Below are 13,752 nucleotides of genomic sequence, written 5' to 3' on the forward strand. Positions count from 1 at the left end.
CTCTTTTGGCCAAATGTGAAGGATTTACGTTTATTCATTTAGCAGATGCTTTTATCCAAAGCAACTTCCAAGAGAGAGCTTTACAAAAAGTGCATAGGTGAATGATCATTAACAACGAGATAGCCACATAAAACATTGCGGGAAGCCAAAACATGAACATACACTGTGATAAGCAACAAAGTGCCAATGGGAAGAAATGTATGTATGGAAGCCCTGTCCTGGCACAGATGAAGGTTGCCAGATGTAAATTGACCCCTATCTGCAAATTATATTGCTGACAAAACGTATGGTAAGATTCATCATTCATCACTGAAGAGAGACGCCTGGGAAATCAACACGTCTAAGTCTTTCCAACACATTTCAGGTTAGGGTCACGTACTCCATGCCACATGATGTAAATCTGATGTACTAAAAATCTGTGTACTAAAATAACTTCCTTGTAAAAACAAGGGTCATGGGCATCAAGCCTTTTAGAAGGAATGTGGAATCCTTCACAGCGAACACCGATGTGGGACTTGATGCCAAGACCAGCCTTTTGCAGGCACATCCCCAGGTAAGCATCATCAATAGGCAATATGGTTATTGACTGAGACATTTTGTATATGACCATAGCTGTGTAGCCTGACAGGAGAATTCCCCCTCCTGAGCAATAGGGGGGGTATGTTTCTGACTCTTGTACCTGAACTGGCACATAGTACTTGCTCTGTCCGTCTCTGATGGGTCCACCGACATGTGCCAAAGAACCTTCAAACAGATGCTTGCTTCCATCATTGTCCTTGAGGCTTTGAAAGTATTCTACCATGTTATCTGTGTTGGCGAAGATGTCATCATCACCGTTGAGCAGGAAGCGAGCATCTGGGCAGTTCCTCTCCATCCACTCGAGAAACAGAATCTGCTTCAGTGTTAGATTGAAGAAAGTGTCACTGAAGTCCCATTGCAAGATGTCATGGTGTTCTTTGTTTTCCAGCTCCAGTAAGTTGTTCAGCTTTGACTTCTCAAATCCCGAGCTTGTGGTTCCTGAGATGAAGAGTCGACGCACCCACACACCATTCTGGATTCTCTCCTCTGCCCAGGTTTTACGTAGAACCTCCCTGCGGTCATAGTTCCAAGGCGAGCTCTTAATAACCAGCAGAAGGAAGACATCAGCAGAGTTCCGTGGACCTCCACATTTATCAGGTACGTCAAGCAGCATGGGAAAGTGGCGGCAGTGACGATAATACAGGAAGTCTTGGATGTGGCCGGGAAGTGAAGAAAAGCCTGTCACGTTGGATGCAGATTCATTACGCTGACAAGGTGGCCATGTGACGGCATCTGATCGTACACTGACTGGTTTCTTAGCTATTTGGTCAGGCATTGATTCCTCTGTGTTTATCGGCATGTTATCTGATGGCTCATCTGCAGGGTGGGCCTCTTTACCAAAGATGATAACCGAGGCAAAAGTTCCAATTAAAAGCAAAGCCACTAATTTGAGGTTAAGAGATGGCCTTCTCGTCATTGTTGTTTCTCTGAAATAAGAAAACAGATTTTATCAGTTGAAACATCTAGGTGAGGCTGTGAGACGTGATTCTAAAAAAACAAAGTATTAGGCATGTGGTATACTTATTCAAATAGCATCTACTCAAAACTTGCCGTCAAATGTTCAAAGCTTTGATAAACAGGTGCTAAATGTTGAAATAAGGAGGACTGCTTAACAATAGCCAGTACTCATGCTTCCCAGAGTGAACAAGTACAAATACATATATTTTGAGATAGAGAACTGAATATGTAAATGTACACTATTCCCTTGAGATTCCTCCTCTTCCGGGTGTAAAGTTTACATAACATCAATCAACTTTTCATACAGTGCAGTCTATTAGCCTACAACATATAAAATAAAAATGACAGTGACAATGTGTGTGGTCTGTATTATGTGTGTCTGAAAACTTGTCAGTTTTCACACAAATCTATAACCTGTTGCCTACTGTGGCTTATTATATGGTCCTGATATAAACAGTCTACAGAGCACATTCTAAAAATATCAGAACACCTAATGCCTTTTACAAATGCTTTAAAAAGTAGCGCAACATTGAGCATCATAATGATTACATGATTTTCTTCCTTACCTGATTGTCCTTCTTTGTAGGTTTTACTTTAAGGATCAGAGTCTTTAATCAAAGACTCTTGCTTTGAATGAAAAATGAATATCAAGTAAGAAGGAAACACGTGCAATACAATGACCAGAGTTCTACATCACAGTCCTTATCAATGGCCAGCTTTGTACTTAATATGTGCACTGCAATTTGACTGAGCAAAGATTGTAACATAATCTTTCATTAAAGTTGCCTTCACAGATACTTAGCAGATGCTCCTTCAGAACAGGATACACTAAATACACAGGACCTTCGACCGCCTAGCACCAGTTGTCTTTCACCCGCCAGGGACATATTGCAACTTGCCCCAAAAAATGTGATTGCTAATCAATAGCAGGAAATCATACGTAAAAGTGTATGTTAAAAAAACTAAATTGTTTATGATGTTGCACTATGATGCTGTTCTTGTTGCATCGGACCATGAAATATTGTAGTTTATGTGTCATTGTTGCTCTTTCGCTCAGTACTCTTGCACTTTGCATGGTGAAATGCAATGTTTAACCACTGAAATACTGTTTGAACTTTGCACTTCCTATCCTTCATTTTTCAGCTGGACTTTTTTATAGGCCTATTTAAAACTGTCTGCTTGACAAATTAAACATAACGTCAAATGTATTTGAAATTGTAAGTTATTTTCTGATTTCATATACATACATATATATATATATATTTACACACAATGATCCACAAACAACATTCCTGTAGCCAGTTGTGAACATAACAGGAGGGTTAAGCTGCTGATGCTATTCACAAGTTCAAGACCCAAGGAACAACTGAATACGTCAAGTTATTTTTGGAAATGTTTTCTTAAGAAAGAACGTTAATTTATGAATGGATCATTTAATTACACTTTATTTTTGTATTTAAAAGAATACATTTCATTCATTTAGCAGATACTTTCATCCAAAGCGTACAAATACCTCATATAGATGTTACAGAAGAATATCATGGATTGTAAGTGCATATTTCAGACAGTATTTTGGTGGTGGGTGTCAAGGGACTCTATTTACTAACCACAGTGCAAAGTAACCACATCTCAGCTTCCGGCTACGGTGAACAAAAATGATACTATCTAAACTGCAGTGCCACAACAACACCTCAATTACAATAGTGCATCGTACAATGCTGCAAAATCAACAACATATCAGACATTTAATCTGGGTGCAAAATAAATGATGGATGAAGTCGTCCAGTATTGCTGATTGTAGCTAAGTATTAGGTGACTTGGCAGCGTTTTGCCATCATTCATCACTTGTGTAAAGAGCAGTGCAGTCTGTTCAAGTAATCATATCACACTCACTACCAATGAGAATGTTCCACATCTTCTTTTTGGTTGATTATCAACTTATTTATGACGCCTTTGTAATAATTATGAATAATTACATTTACATGTGTTGATTTAGCAGATGCTTTTATCCAAAGTGATTTCCAAGAGAGAGCTTTACAAAAGTACATAGGTCAACGATCATAAACAACGAGATAGCCTCAAAAACATTGCGGGTTTCACATACATTTTGAAAAGCAAATAAGAGCCAATAGGAAGAAACATAAGAGCATGTAGTCAAACAAATAACAAATTAAACAACATGAACCTCAAAAGTGCAAGAGTGTACCTGTAGGAAAGCAAGCAACAATAATATAATTTACAGCGAGTACAAGTAGTTCAGTCAGTTAAATATATAGACCAACTGTTATGAAAGTGAGTCATCAGCCACTTCACAAAGCAATAACCCTGCCAGACCCAGGGTATGTGCCATTTGACAGAACATCTTGTACAACTTGTGTCTGTATTTTGTGTAGACTGCTCTTGCACTATAAGATAAACTTGTGAGGAGGCTCGTTTCATGGAGGTCGCAAGCAGGTCCTAAACGGGTTTAATCCTTCAATTGATCTGCAACACTACATGTTTCAATAAATTGAGTAAATTTTTTTAAAATAAAATAAAAGTAGGTTAATGTACATCAAGGGATTACCTGTGTTTTTAGGCTGGTGTGACAGATTTGGTCAGTGATGCATCCGTTTTTTTATGATTGACACTATCAGTCCCAGACATGCTCACCATTGCGGCCTCAGCAACTATACTCTCCAAACTCAAAAATAATTTGATCCTGACAGGTCCGCTCAACCCTTTGAAAGCAAAGGCTGAGTGATTGGAAAATCAAGCCAAACCTTTTATTTACTAAAGCAACACCAACTCTATTTCAAATGAAAAATGGGTGCACTTGCTCATAATTATTTTGTCATTAATATTGCTTATAAACGTTAACAAGGATGAAAAACAAACCGCTTTCAATCTTTAAATAAATTTAATTTGAAAAACCATCAAAATATTACATTATATCGTTAGACGTGAACACAAATCACCAATCCCCAGTGAGAAATCAGAATATTTACATTTATGCATTTAGCAGACACTTTTATCCAAAGCGACTTCCAAGAGAGAGCTTTACAAAAAAAACATATGTCACCGATCATAACAACGAGGTAGTCCCAAACCCTGCAAGCAGCCAAGACATGAAGCATGAAAACATGAATATAAAACTTAAAAAATAAACAAGATGAGAGACACCCCTGAAAAGGTCAAAGTTGTGAAGTTTGTACATTACATTTCAGGTTAGGGTTCCGTACTCCATGCCACATGATGTAAATCTGATATGCTAAAAATCTGTGAACTAAAATCATTTCCCTGTAAAAACAAGGGTCAAATGCATCCAGCTTCTCTGAAGGAATTCGCAGTCCTGCAGTTCGGACACCAAAATGTGACTCTGGGCCAAGACCAGCCTTTTGCAGGCACATCCCCATGTAAACATCATCAATGGGCAATATGAGTATTGACTGAGACATTTTGTATATGACCATAGCTGTGTAGCCTGACAAGAGGAAGCCTCCTCCTCCACAATAGGGGGGGTAGGTTTCTGACTCTTGTACCTGAACTGGCACATAGTACTTGCTCCCTCTGTCTCTGATGGGTCCAACATAGTGAATGAGATGACCTGCAAACAGATGCTTGCTTCCATCATTGTCCTTGAGGCTTTGAGCGTATTCCACCATGTTATCTGTGTTGGCGAAGATGTCATCATCACCGTTGAGCAGGAAGCGAGCATTTGGGCAGTTCCTCTCCATCCACTCGAGAAACAGAATCTGCTTCAGTGTTAGATTGAAGAAAGTGTCACTGAAGTCCCATTGCAAGATGTCATGGTGTTCTTTGTTTTCCAGCTCCAGTAAGTTGTTCAGTTTTGACTTCTCAAATCCCGAGCTTGTGGTTCCTGAGATGAAGAGTCGACGCACCCACACACCATTCTGGATTCTCTCCTCTGCCCAGGTTTTACGTAGAACCTCCCTGCGGTCATAGTTCCAAGGCGAGCTCTTAATAACCAGCAGAAGGAAGACATCAGCAGAGTTCTGTGGACCTCCACATTTATCAGGTACGTCAAGCAGCATGGGAAAGTGGCGGCAGTGACGATAATACAGGAAGTCTTGGATGTGGCCGGGAAGTGAAGAAAAGCCTGTCACGTTGGATGCAGATTCATTACGCTGACAAGGTGGCCATGTGACGGCATCTGACCGCACCCTGACTGGTTTCTTAGTTATTTGCTCAAGCATTGGTTCCTTTATGTTTACCGGCATGTTGTCTGATGGCTCATCTGCAGGGTGGGCATCTTTCCCAAAGATAAACACCAGACAGAGTGTTCCAATCAAAAGCAAAGCCGCCAATTCAATGTAACGGGATGTCGTTCTCCTCATTGTGACTTCTCTGAAATTACAAAATGAGACATGTTTAGTAGATGGTAATATTTAGTTGCAACTGTGGGTAAACTATAGTTAAAACATTTTTTTACTGGACACATAGTATTAAGCCATTGGCGTCTACTCAAAGTTAGTCGCTTTAGCACAAGCTTTAGTCATGCGCGTAGCCGCAATGTAACTTGGGGGGGTCACATCCCCCTGACTTAAAAAAAAAAGTTGTTAGGAGCCCCCCACAATTGCGATCAAAATATTAGTGCATGACTGGTCTACTAGTCCAGCGATCTTTCCATTGCTTCACAATCAAATCCGTTCCACTTTATCAGTTGGGAGAATACCCATAGCAATAGAATTCCACTCCACGTTTCCTAAACAAACGGCATCACGCACGCAGATTCAACTCCCATACTCTTTGATCGACGCATCGCGCTTGCAGTTAGCACTTGAGACATGACTGTTTCACAGACGAGATGGACATAAGGAGGGTTTTTTTTAGGAAGAGGAAAGCAGAGGCGTTGTTAGACATAAAACTCCACTGGGGCACCCGCCCCTAATTTTATATCCCCTTTTTCTTTCAAGCTTGCTGCGCACAATGCACTACTAGGCTATAGAAACTCCCATTGCTTAACCCACTATACAACAGTTCAGGGATACAACTTTGATATCAACTTTGGCAAGGACCTCAATAGCTAATGCAAGCACGCACATTTTTTTCGCATTAATTTTACCGCAAATACTGTTTTTTTGAGCTTCATGCAATATTGTTTTTATGTTTTAGTCAAAATAAGATGAACGGTAGGCCTAACATTTAGAAACTACCGTTATTTTTGTAATGTTTTCCAGAAAGCAGGTTATGTGACATACCCGGGTAAGTTAACTCCCCAGCTGACACCCAGTATTGTAGCAACATTGCTGGTGGGTTAATTTACCAGTTATGCTGCATAACCTGGTTTCTGGAATACCCCCCTGGCCTTCTGTGTCCTTCCAGTGGTTATTTCGCAAGCTCAGAAGAGTGCGCTGACATGGAATTCTGAATGTATATAACGCTAGGTTTGTATTTTTGGGTAAACACTTTTACAAGCGTTGATTGGGATACTGCGTTATTTCTTTCCGGGATTATCAATCTAAATTAATGCGCTGACTAATGAAGTAAATTGTTAAAACTCAAACTTGAGATTTTACTGGGGCACAGCAGATTTATACTGGGGCACGTGACCCGGTAAAAAGCGTCTAACGACGCCCCTGAAGGAAATTAAGTCAGAGCTGCCCAAGTTTTCCCTTCAGTGGCCAAAGCACCCTTGTGAGACATTCTCTGACTATAATAGCATTAGTTAAGTCACAAAGATCCTTCTGCAAACATTATGATTATAGATAGCTGGATAAGCAAGCTTTTCACCTACATCTAGCACTAACCAATACCATAATTTATTTACCCATTACAAGTGGAACAGCTTTTGTTGATTTCCTAATCTGGGTCTGAAATATGTTGTGCTTTTGGCCGTGTTCAGACCTAGGCGTCTGTTTCAGGCAGAAAGAGATGAGAAGGATGTTTTTTCCAAGTAGCTACAAAAGAAATTGCTGATATTTTTTTTAGCTATAACAACCGTGAGCTAATCTGGAGTTAACCTTAGCTGACATGATAGTTTTTCTAACAGGGGGAAAAAAGAAGAAAGAAACACCCTTTATTTCAGAATTGTCTTCCAAAAAATATATATATATATATATATATATATAAAGTTAGGCTACTTAAAGACACCTTACACTCCTATGTTCTAAATGGCATAAATGCTGCCAATTAATAATTGACGTAACAAGGTATTGTAAATGGTCCGTAGCCTAGCCTATCGATTAAGGTAGGCCACTCTGAAGCATGTACACTCCCTGCTTCATTTGATCTTGATAGGCTAAGCATTTTGCAGTAAACATAAAAAAATAAACCCACTTTTTAGTAGTTAAAACGACTTCAGCATAATAATGCACCTTCAATGCAAACCTGAGCAAAGGCAGCAATCGCTACCGAATCAACAGACGTGCAATTTATCTAGAAGGGGAAGAATACATACAACGAAAATCACCAGTAAACTTGATTTAAACTTGCAAGAACTATGGACTTATACAATAATAGGCTCAAATGAACTGACAACAGAAGGTATACGACTTCAAATACGCACACACGCAATCTTATCTTGCTGATAAGACGGCAAAAAATGTTGTAGGCCTACAGCCTGATTTCTGATAACGTGGCGGCAGAAATGTTGCCATAGAAGAAACACTGAACTATATATTATCATTCCAGGTTAAGAATACCAATGGAGGCTGCGTTTGAAATCGTAAATCAAACTTTTGTCAGAATTTTGAGTGGAAATTTTATTTGCATTTCTACAGGTGTATTCGTGCACGTCGGGCTGGCCCTCGCAGCGGAATGACAGTTCAGTGGCCACTGTCCATTCGCGCACCTCACAGTTGCGTACAAGAACACAGGCTTATCAACTCGATTACTATTGATCAAAACAGAACGAGGGTTCGGCTGTAGCCTGCTTGAAACATAGGCTACTGTTGAGAACATATTCGCTGACATGCATTTTACGCGTTTTTTTATTTTAATTGCAGACTTTATTTTGCTTTTGGCGCTTGGGATTTGTCATTGACGCTCAGGAAAACGGCTTTGGCGGGCGCCAAAATGTTCTCTATGCAGGAAAAACCCTGAATGCTTTGGGGCTATCTTGTTATTATCAGTGACCTCTGCACTTTGTAAAGATCTCTCTTGGAAGTTGCTTTGGATAAAAACGTCTGCTTAATAAATAAATGAAAATGTAATTATAAATATGAAAGAATGCTCAATGCTTTATGTCTCCTGATATAGCCTAGGTGGTTGAGATTGAGAGTGAGTCAGAGGCAGGGGCAGCATGCAAGGACAGTGGAGACAGCTCTGTTGCTGAGGTGAGTGCTGAAAGGTGACAGGTAGTTGAAGATGTCCCATTGCTTATTGGGAAGTTTAGTTTTCAAAATATTTAAATGTCCAGCCCCCCAGTATATGTAGTAACAACTATGGTAAATAGTTATGGTAAATGCACCAGAATGCGGGAAATTGCATCTACATCTTAAAACAAATTCTGGGGAAGAAACCCCCAGACCCCCCGCAAAATGTGTCCCCCCCACTCTCAAAATGCTGCTGACGCCCATGGCTTTAGTGAAGCTAAAATCAGAGATTGGAGTTGTGTATGAGCTCTTAAGCTAAATGATGGCGCTAAATGCTGAAATCGGCAACTGCTACTAGAGCTTTACACATCACCCCTCCGGCGAAAACTTCCCATGGCCGACATGGAAGCTTCCCCGATTGAGTGTCTATACCACAGCGGAGTTTTGGTAAATAATAGTACAAGTACGGCTTTAATCAAATCAATCCAATGTCAGTGAATGGATACTAATATAGAAACATCTCAAACATGTAGAGACATTCGAAAAATAGTGGTTGAACACTGAATAAATAAATGCGGGCTACTCTTCCTTGTTGATAGGGAAATATAGCAGGCTAGTAAGTGTACTAAACAGCATCAGATTCAATAGTTTGTATAGTCTCTAAGAAATCTCAAATTAGGCTACAATGGGATAACAATAAGAATCCTCCAAATAGAAATAAAACCATTTAAAATAGCCATGCGCTAATCGGGGCCGTAGCCAGAAAAATATTTTTGGGTAGGCCTAGAAAAATACGGATATGGCATCTTTTCAGTTTTAATTTTTTTATTTACTTTGAGGAGATATTTTCGTTTTCGGCCTAACAAATTAGAACAACGCCCCTGGCGCTAATATGGTCCGAATCATATATCACCACCGAATCATATATCACCAAGAGTGTTAATTAACACTCATATCGTACTCAAAGGGTTAACCCTTTTTGAGCACAATAGAAGGGTTAATTAAAACCAAAAATAGGGCCTAATGTGTTTTAATACAAACAAGCAATAACCCAACAAGAAAGTTAACGAGAAGTAAATTTTGGCAGTTGGCTAAGATGCATCGTAGAGGAAAGTAATAAGCTAATGGAAATAAATGCAAAATGGTGGCAAACATTCAAACGGTGATGTCTGGAGCAAATGAGATAAATAAATTACATCATGTTTTTAAGGCTTGGTTTAGGTAACTGTGCCAACTTTTCAAACTAATGCAACTAAGCTAGTTACAGTAGGCTATTTAGTAGAAAATTCGAGATTTCTTAGAGAGAAAAAGGCTGAACTTGTGCCTATGGGTTGTCGGAAATACAGGATGACAGATAGTCTGTGTCTAAAATGTGTAACAAAACCAGTAACTTGCCGCAACTTCTGTTACAAATGAAACTGTTAGTCTACAATGGATAGCCTACAGCTGCCTTTTTCCCTTGGTTGTTTGCTTTAAAAAAGTAGGCTTGATCATATAGCCTACGGAATATGCTCCCAAGGCATTGTGCTTTGCCTTTCAAAACTAACATTTTACAAATCATTAACAACAGCAGTCGACTCGGTGAGCCGGGGAGGAAATTATATTTATTTTCTATAGTTTTCTAGTTAGGCTAATACAGATTTATCAAACGTTTAACACCACGTCGTTTGCGTAGCTCAATCAATGTAATAACCACTTTGATGTATTTGACTATAAATAGAAGTAGCAGATGCATATAGCCTACAAGCATATAGCCTAATTGTATATACAATTATTATTATTAGAAATTACGTGAAACTGCCTACCTTCAACAGTATATCCTTTCTGTCGTATAGAAGTCAGGAAACGGGTAGCCTGCACTTCTGTCACACTTCCACCACTTCTCTGAAATAGGAGCGCTATGTGTGTTGTATCACAAAATGTAGTCATGCAAAAAATACCTCTGCTGTTAGATCCAGTTTTTTGGCTCGCACGACTCAGTGATAGGCTATTTACCTAATGGGAAACATTGCCGCCCAGTTTCAATTAAGTGTAGGCTGTTTGGAAACATGCAACCGAACCGGATTACCTTGCATGAGAATGTCTTCATAGCAGTGGTAGCCTATGCATTTCCACTTATGCTATGTCTTCTGAGCAGTGGCGGTCTTAGCAGTGGCGGCCTTAGCTTTTGTGGCTTCCAGGGCGAACCCACCCTCCGTTATCTTGAGCGCCAGAACTGTCGCATGAGTAGTGCCAACTGTGCGACCCCACAGGGCCTCGCGCCACTGGGGGCCTCGCGCGTGCCTGGTTTGCGATCAAGTTTTTTTTTTTTTTTTTTCTACTATCAATATATATTTGTATTTCTGTTCTTGACCCGATGTGCTCTAAAATGAAATCAGCGTTTGTCAAAAAATCTTTATATATATTTTTTCATTCATGATTTTTATTCATGATTCTCAAGCAGGGGCGGACTGGGGGAAAAAAGTGGCCCGGGAGTTACTGTCACTGACCGGCCCACTCAGTACACGCCGCGTTGCCCACTAAATGCATCGCACGTATCGACCAGTCATTGGCCTACTTGGAAAAATACCCAAACACTTTGCATTATTTTGGATGGTTACAAAGAAATTACATCATATATGTTTCCTTCCTTACGTTGAACTTCCGAAGTCCGTAAGAACACATTCAGAAGACACTTCAGAATTTTTCCGAAAAATAGGCACCATGAGTGTGAAATAGGCCTACAGTTTGCGAGGAGGAGTATAAAGCTCAGTCAGCAATTATGTACTATTAAAGTCTTAGAGCAATTTATACGTGTTCAAGCTGTGTAATATGGAAAATAGTTGGAGGTTCTGGTGATGTCAGAGGGAGGGCCGGATAGTGACGGCAGTGCGCTGGTATTTTGGACCATCCAAACCCCGTTGGCCCACCGGGGATTCTCCCGGTATCCCCGATGGCCAGTCCGCCCCTGTTCTCAAGCCAGGGCCGATTTTAACTCCCAGTCTGTCCTTTCAAACATGAGTCAGGTACTGAGAAAAGGAATACAAATAAAAATGAGCAATAATTCGATTCGAGGATCGCTCACGCAAGAACACGCACACACACGTGCGGGCAGGATATTACTGTCGGAATTATGGACAGTCCCCGTGCGGGTTGAAAGTGATTCTTGCGTGTGCATCACGGTGCACTTGTTCTGGGAGTACAACGGTACTTAGGAATGGTTTGCTGAACCCAATGCTTGTTTCCTCAAGGATCACAATGACTCTTGCTTAGAGACTTGTTGCTATTGTTAGTTAGTGGTAACTGATTTAAACTGTTGTATTCGCTGCGAAATATTCTATTTCAGTTAATCTTATTTTTATTTTTACTGTTGCTTGCTTTTTCTACAGGTACACTTGCACTTAGAGATTCATGTTTTTTAATTGTAACTTGCTTAACTACATGGTCTTATGGTTCTTCCCTTTGGCACTTATTTTTTTGGTTGTTCATAATGTGTGCTTCTTATTTTGGCTACCCGCAATGCTTTGGGACTATCTTGTTGTTATTATCAGTGACCTATGCACTTTGTAAAGTTCTCTCTTGGAAGTCGCTTTGGATAAAAGCGTCTGCTAAATGAATAAATGTAAATGTAATGTCAATAAGCAGGGCCTCGCCTCGCATGTTAAGTTTGCAAAGGGCCTCGCACCCCACCTGCGAAATGCCGAAAATGACAACCCCATATCGTTGAAGCTATATATTCGTATTATTAATAAGTTGTGGTTAATTTTGGTAGGCTAGCATTTCGTAGAGTGACACATTTTACCAGGCTATATCTGCATACTTTACAAAGTTAGAGGTGCGCTATTTGATAGATTACCCCCTCGTGCTTCCAGCGGGGAGACCGGAGTTCAACTTCCCACTGCCCCCCTCCCCATCTCGTGCTTCTGACTGGGGGACCCTTCCAGCCCAGGCAGAAGAATCAGGGGAATCAGGGAGCCCACTCAGTCAAGGTGAATTTTCCCACACGCTGACATTATAAGCTATCATTTACGTGACCTGCAAATGAGCGACCGAGACTGATTGCGCGATTGTCACCATTCAGATTTTGTTTTTGTTTGGTGCGGCCACCGTGTGACACCCCCGGCTACAAGGGCGTAGGTTTGGTCTCAGCTTTTGTAGGGACACAAATTCAAAATCTTCCTGATTACATTCAAGGTCATCCACAAGCCCCCCCCCCCCCCCCACCCCCCCGTAGCCCATACTTGTCTAATCTCCTCCAGGGTCCCACTACCTCCCGCTCCCTCAGATCCTCTTCCTCCGTTCACCTGTCTGGCCGCTCTGCCCGCCTCACCACCATGGGGAGTGGAGCATTCAGCCGCTCTGCCCGCCTCACCACCATGGGGAGTGGAGCATTCAGCCGCTCTGCCCGCCTCACCACCATGGGGAGTGGAGCATTCAGCCGCTCTGCCCGCCTCACCACCATGGGGAGTGGAGCATTCAGCCGCTCTGCCCGCCTCACCACCATGGGGAGTGGAGCATTCAGCCGCTCTGCCCGCCTCACCACCATGGGGAGTGGAGCATTCAGCCGCTCTGCCCGCCTCACCACCATGGGGAGTGGAGCATTCAGCCGCTCTGCCCGCCTCACTACCATGGGGAGTGGAGCATTCAGCCGCTCTGCCCGCCTCACCACCATGGGGAGTGGAGCATTCAGCCGCTCTGCTCCCCGTCTTTGGAACTCACTACCACCCCGACTAAGAAATATTGACTCATTCCCCAATTTCAAATCGGAATTCAAAACCCATCTGTTTAAAACTACATATTCCATTTGATGTCAATAAAGCTGCCTGCTTCTGTTGATTTTAATGTTGTTGTATTGTTTGTTTTTGCTGTTTTTAAATTTATTTTATATCCTGTACAATGTCCTTGAGTGCCGGGAAAGGCGCCTTTAGATAAAAAGTATTATTATTATTAGTTAATATCACTTTTTGAGTTGCTAGCCTGC

At 41.2% G+C, this 13,752-nt stretch overlaps 1 protein-coding gene and 1 pseudogene across 1 annotated transcript; both read right to left on the minus strand.

The window, feature by feature from the left end:
* Nucleotides 1-340: 340 nt before the first annotated feature.
* LOC146254466 (N-acetyllactosaminide beta-1,3-N-acetylglucosaminyltransferase 3 pseudogene) lies at nt 341-1,495 on the minus strand (annotated as a pseudogene).
* Nucleotides 1,496-4,416: 2,921 nt separating this feature from the next.
* On the minus strand, nt 4,417-10,989 carry LOC146254467 (N-acetyllactosaminide beta-1,3-N-acetylglucosaminyltransferase 3-like). Its single transcript, XM_084675470.1, has 2 exons — nt 10,598-10,989; nt 4,417-5,883 (listed from the first exon to the last, which is right to left on the minus strand). Exon 2 carries the CDS (start codon nt 5,871-5,873, stop codon nt 4,710-4,712), a length of 1,164 nt encoding a protein of 387 aa, XP_084531596.1. The 5' UTR covers nt 5,874-5,883; nt 10,598-10,989; the 3' UTR covers nt 4,417-4,709.
* Between the last annotated feature and the right edge of the window lie 2,763 nt (nt 10,990-13,752).

This window comes from Hypomesus nipponensis, chromosome 16 (assembly GCF_054491055.1).
Source record: "Hypomesus nipponensis isolate SF chromosome 16, ASM5449105v1, whole genome shotgun sequence".
NCBI classification, from domain to species: Eukaryota; Metazoa; Chordata; class Actinopteri; order Osmeriformes; family Osmeridae; genus Hypomesus; species Hypomesus nipponensis.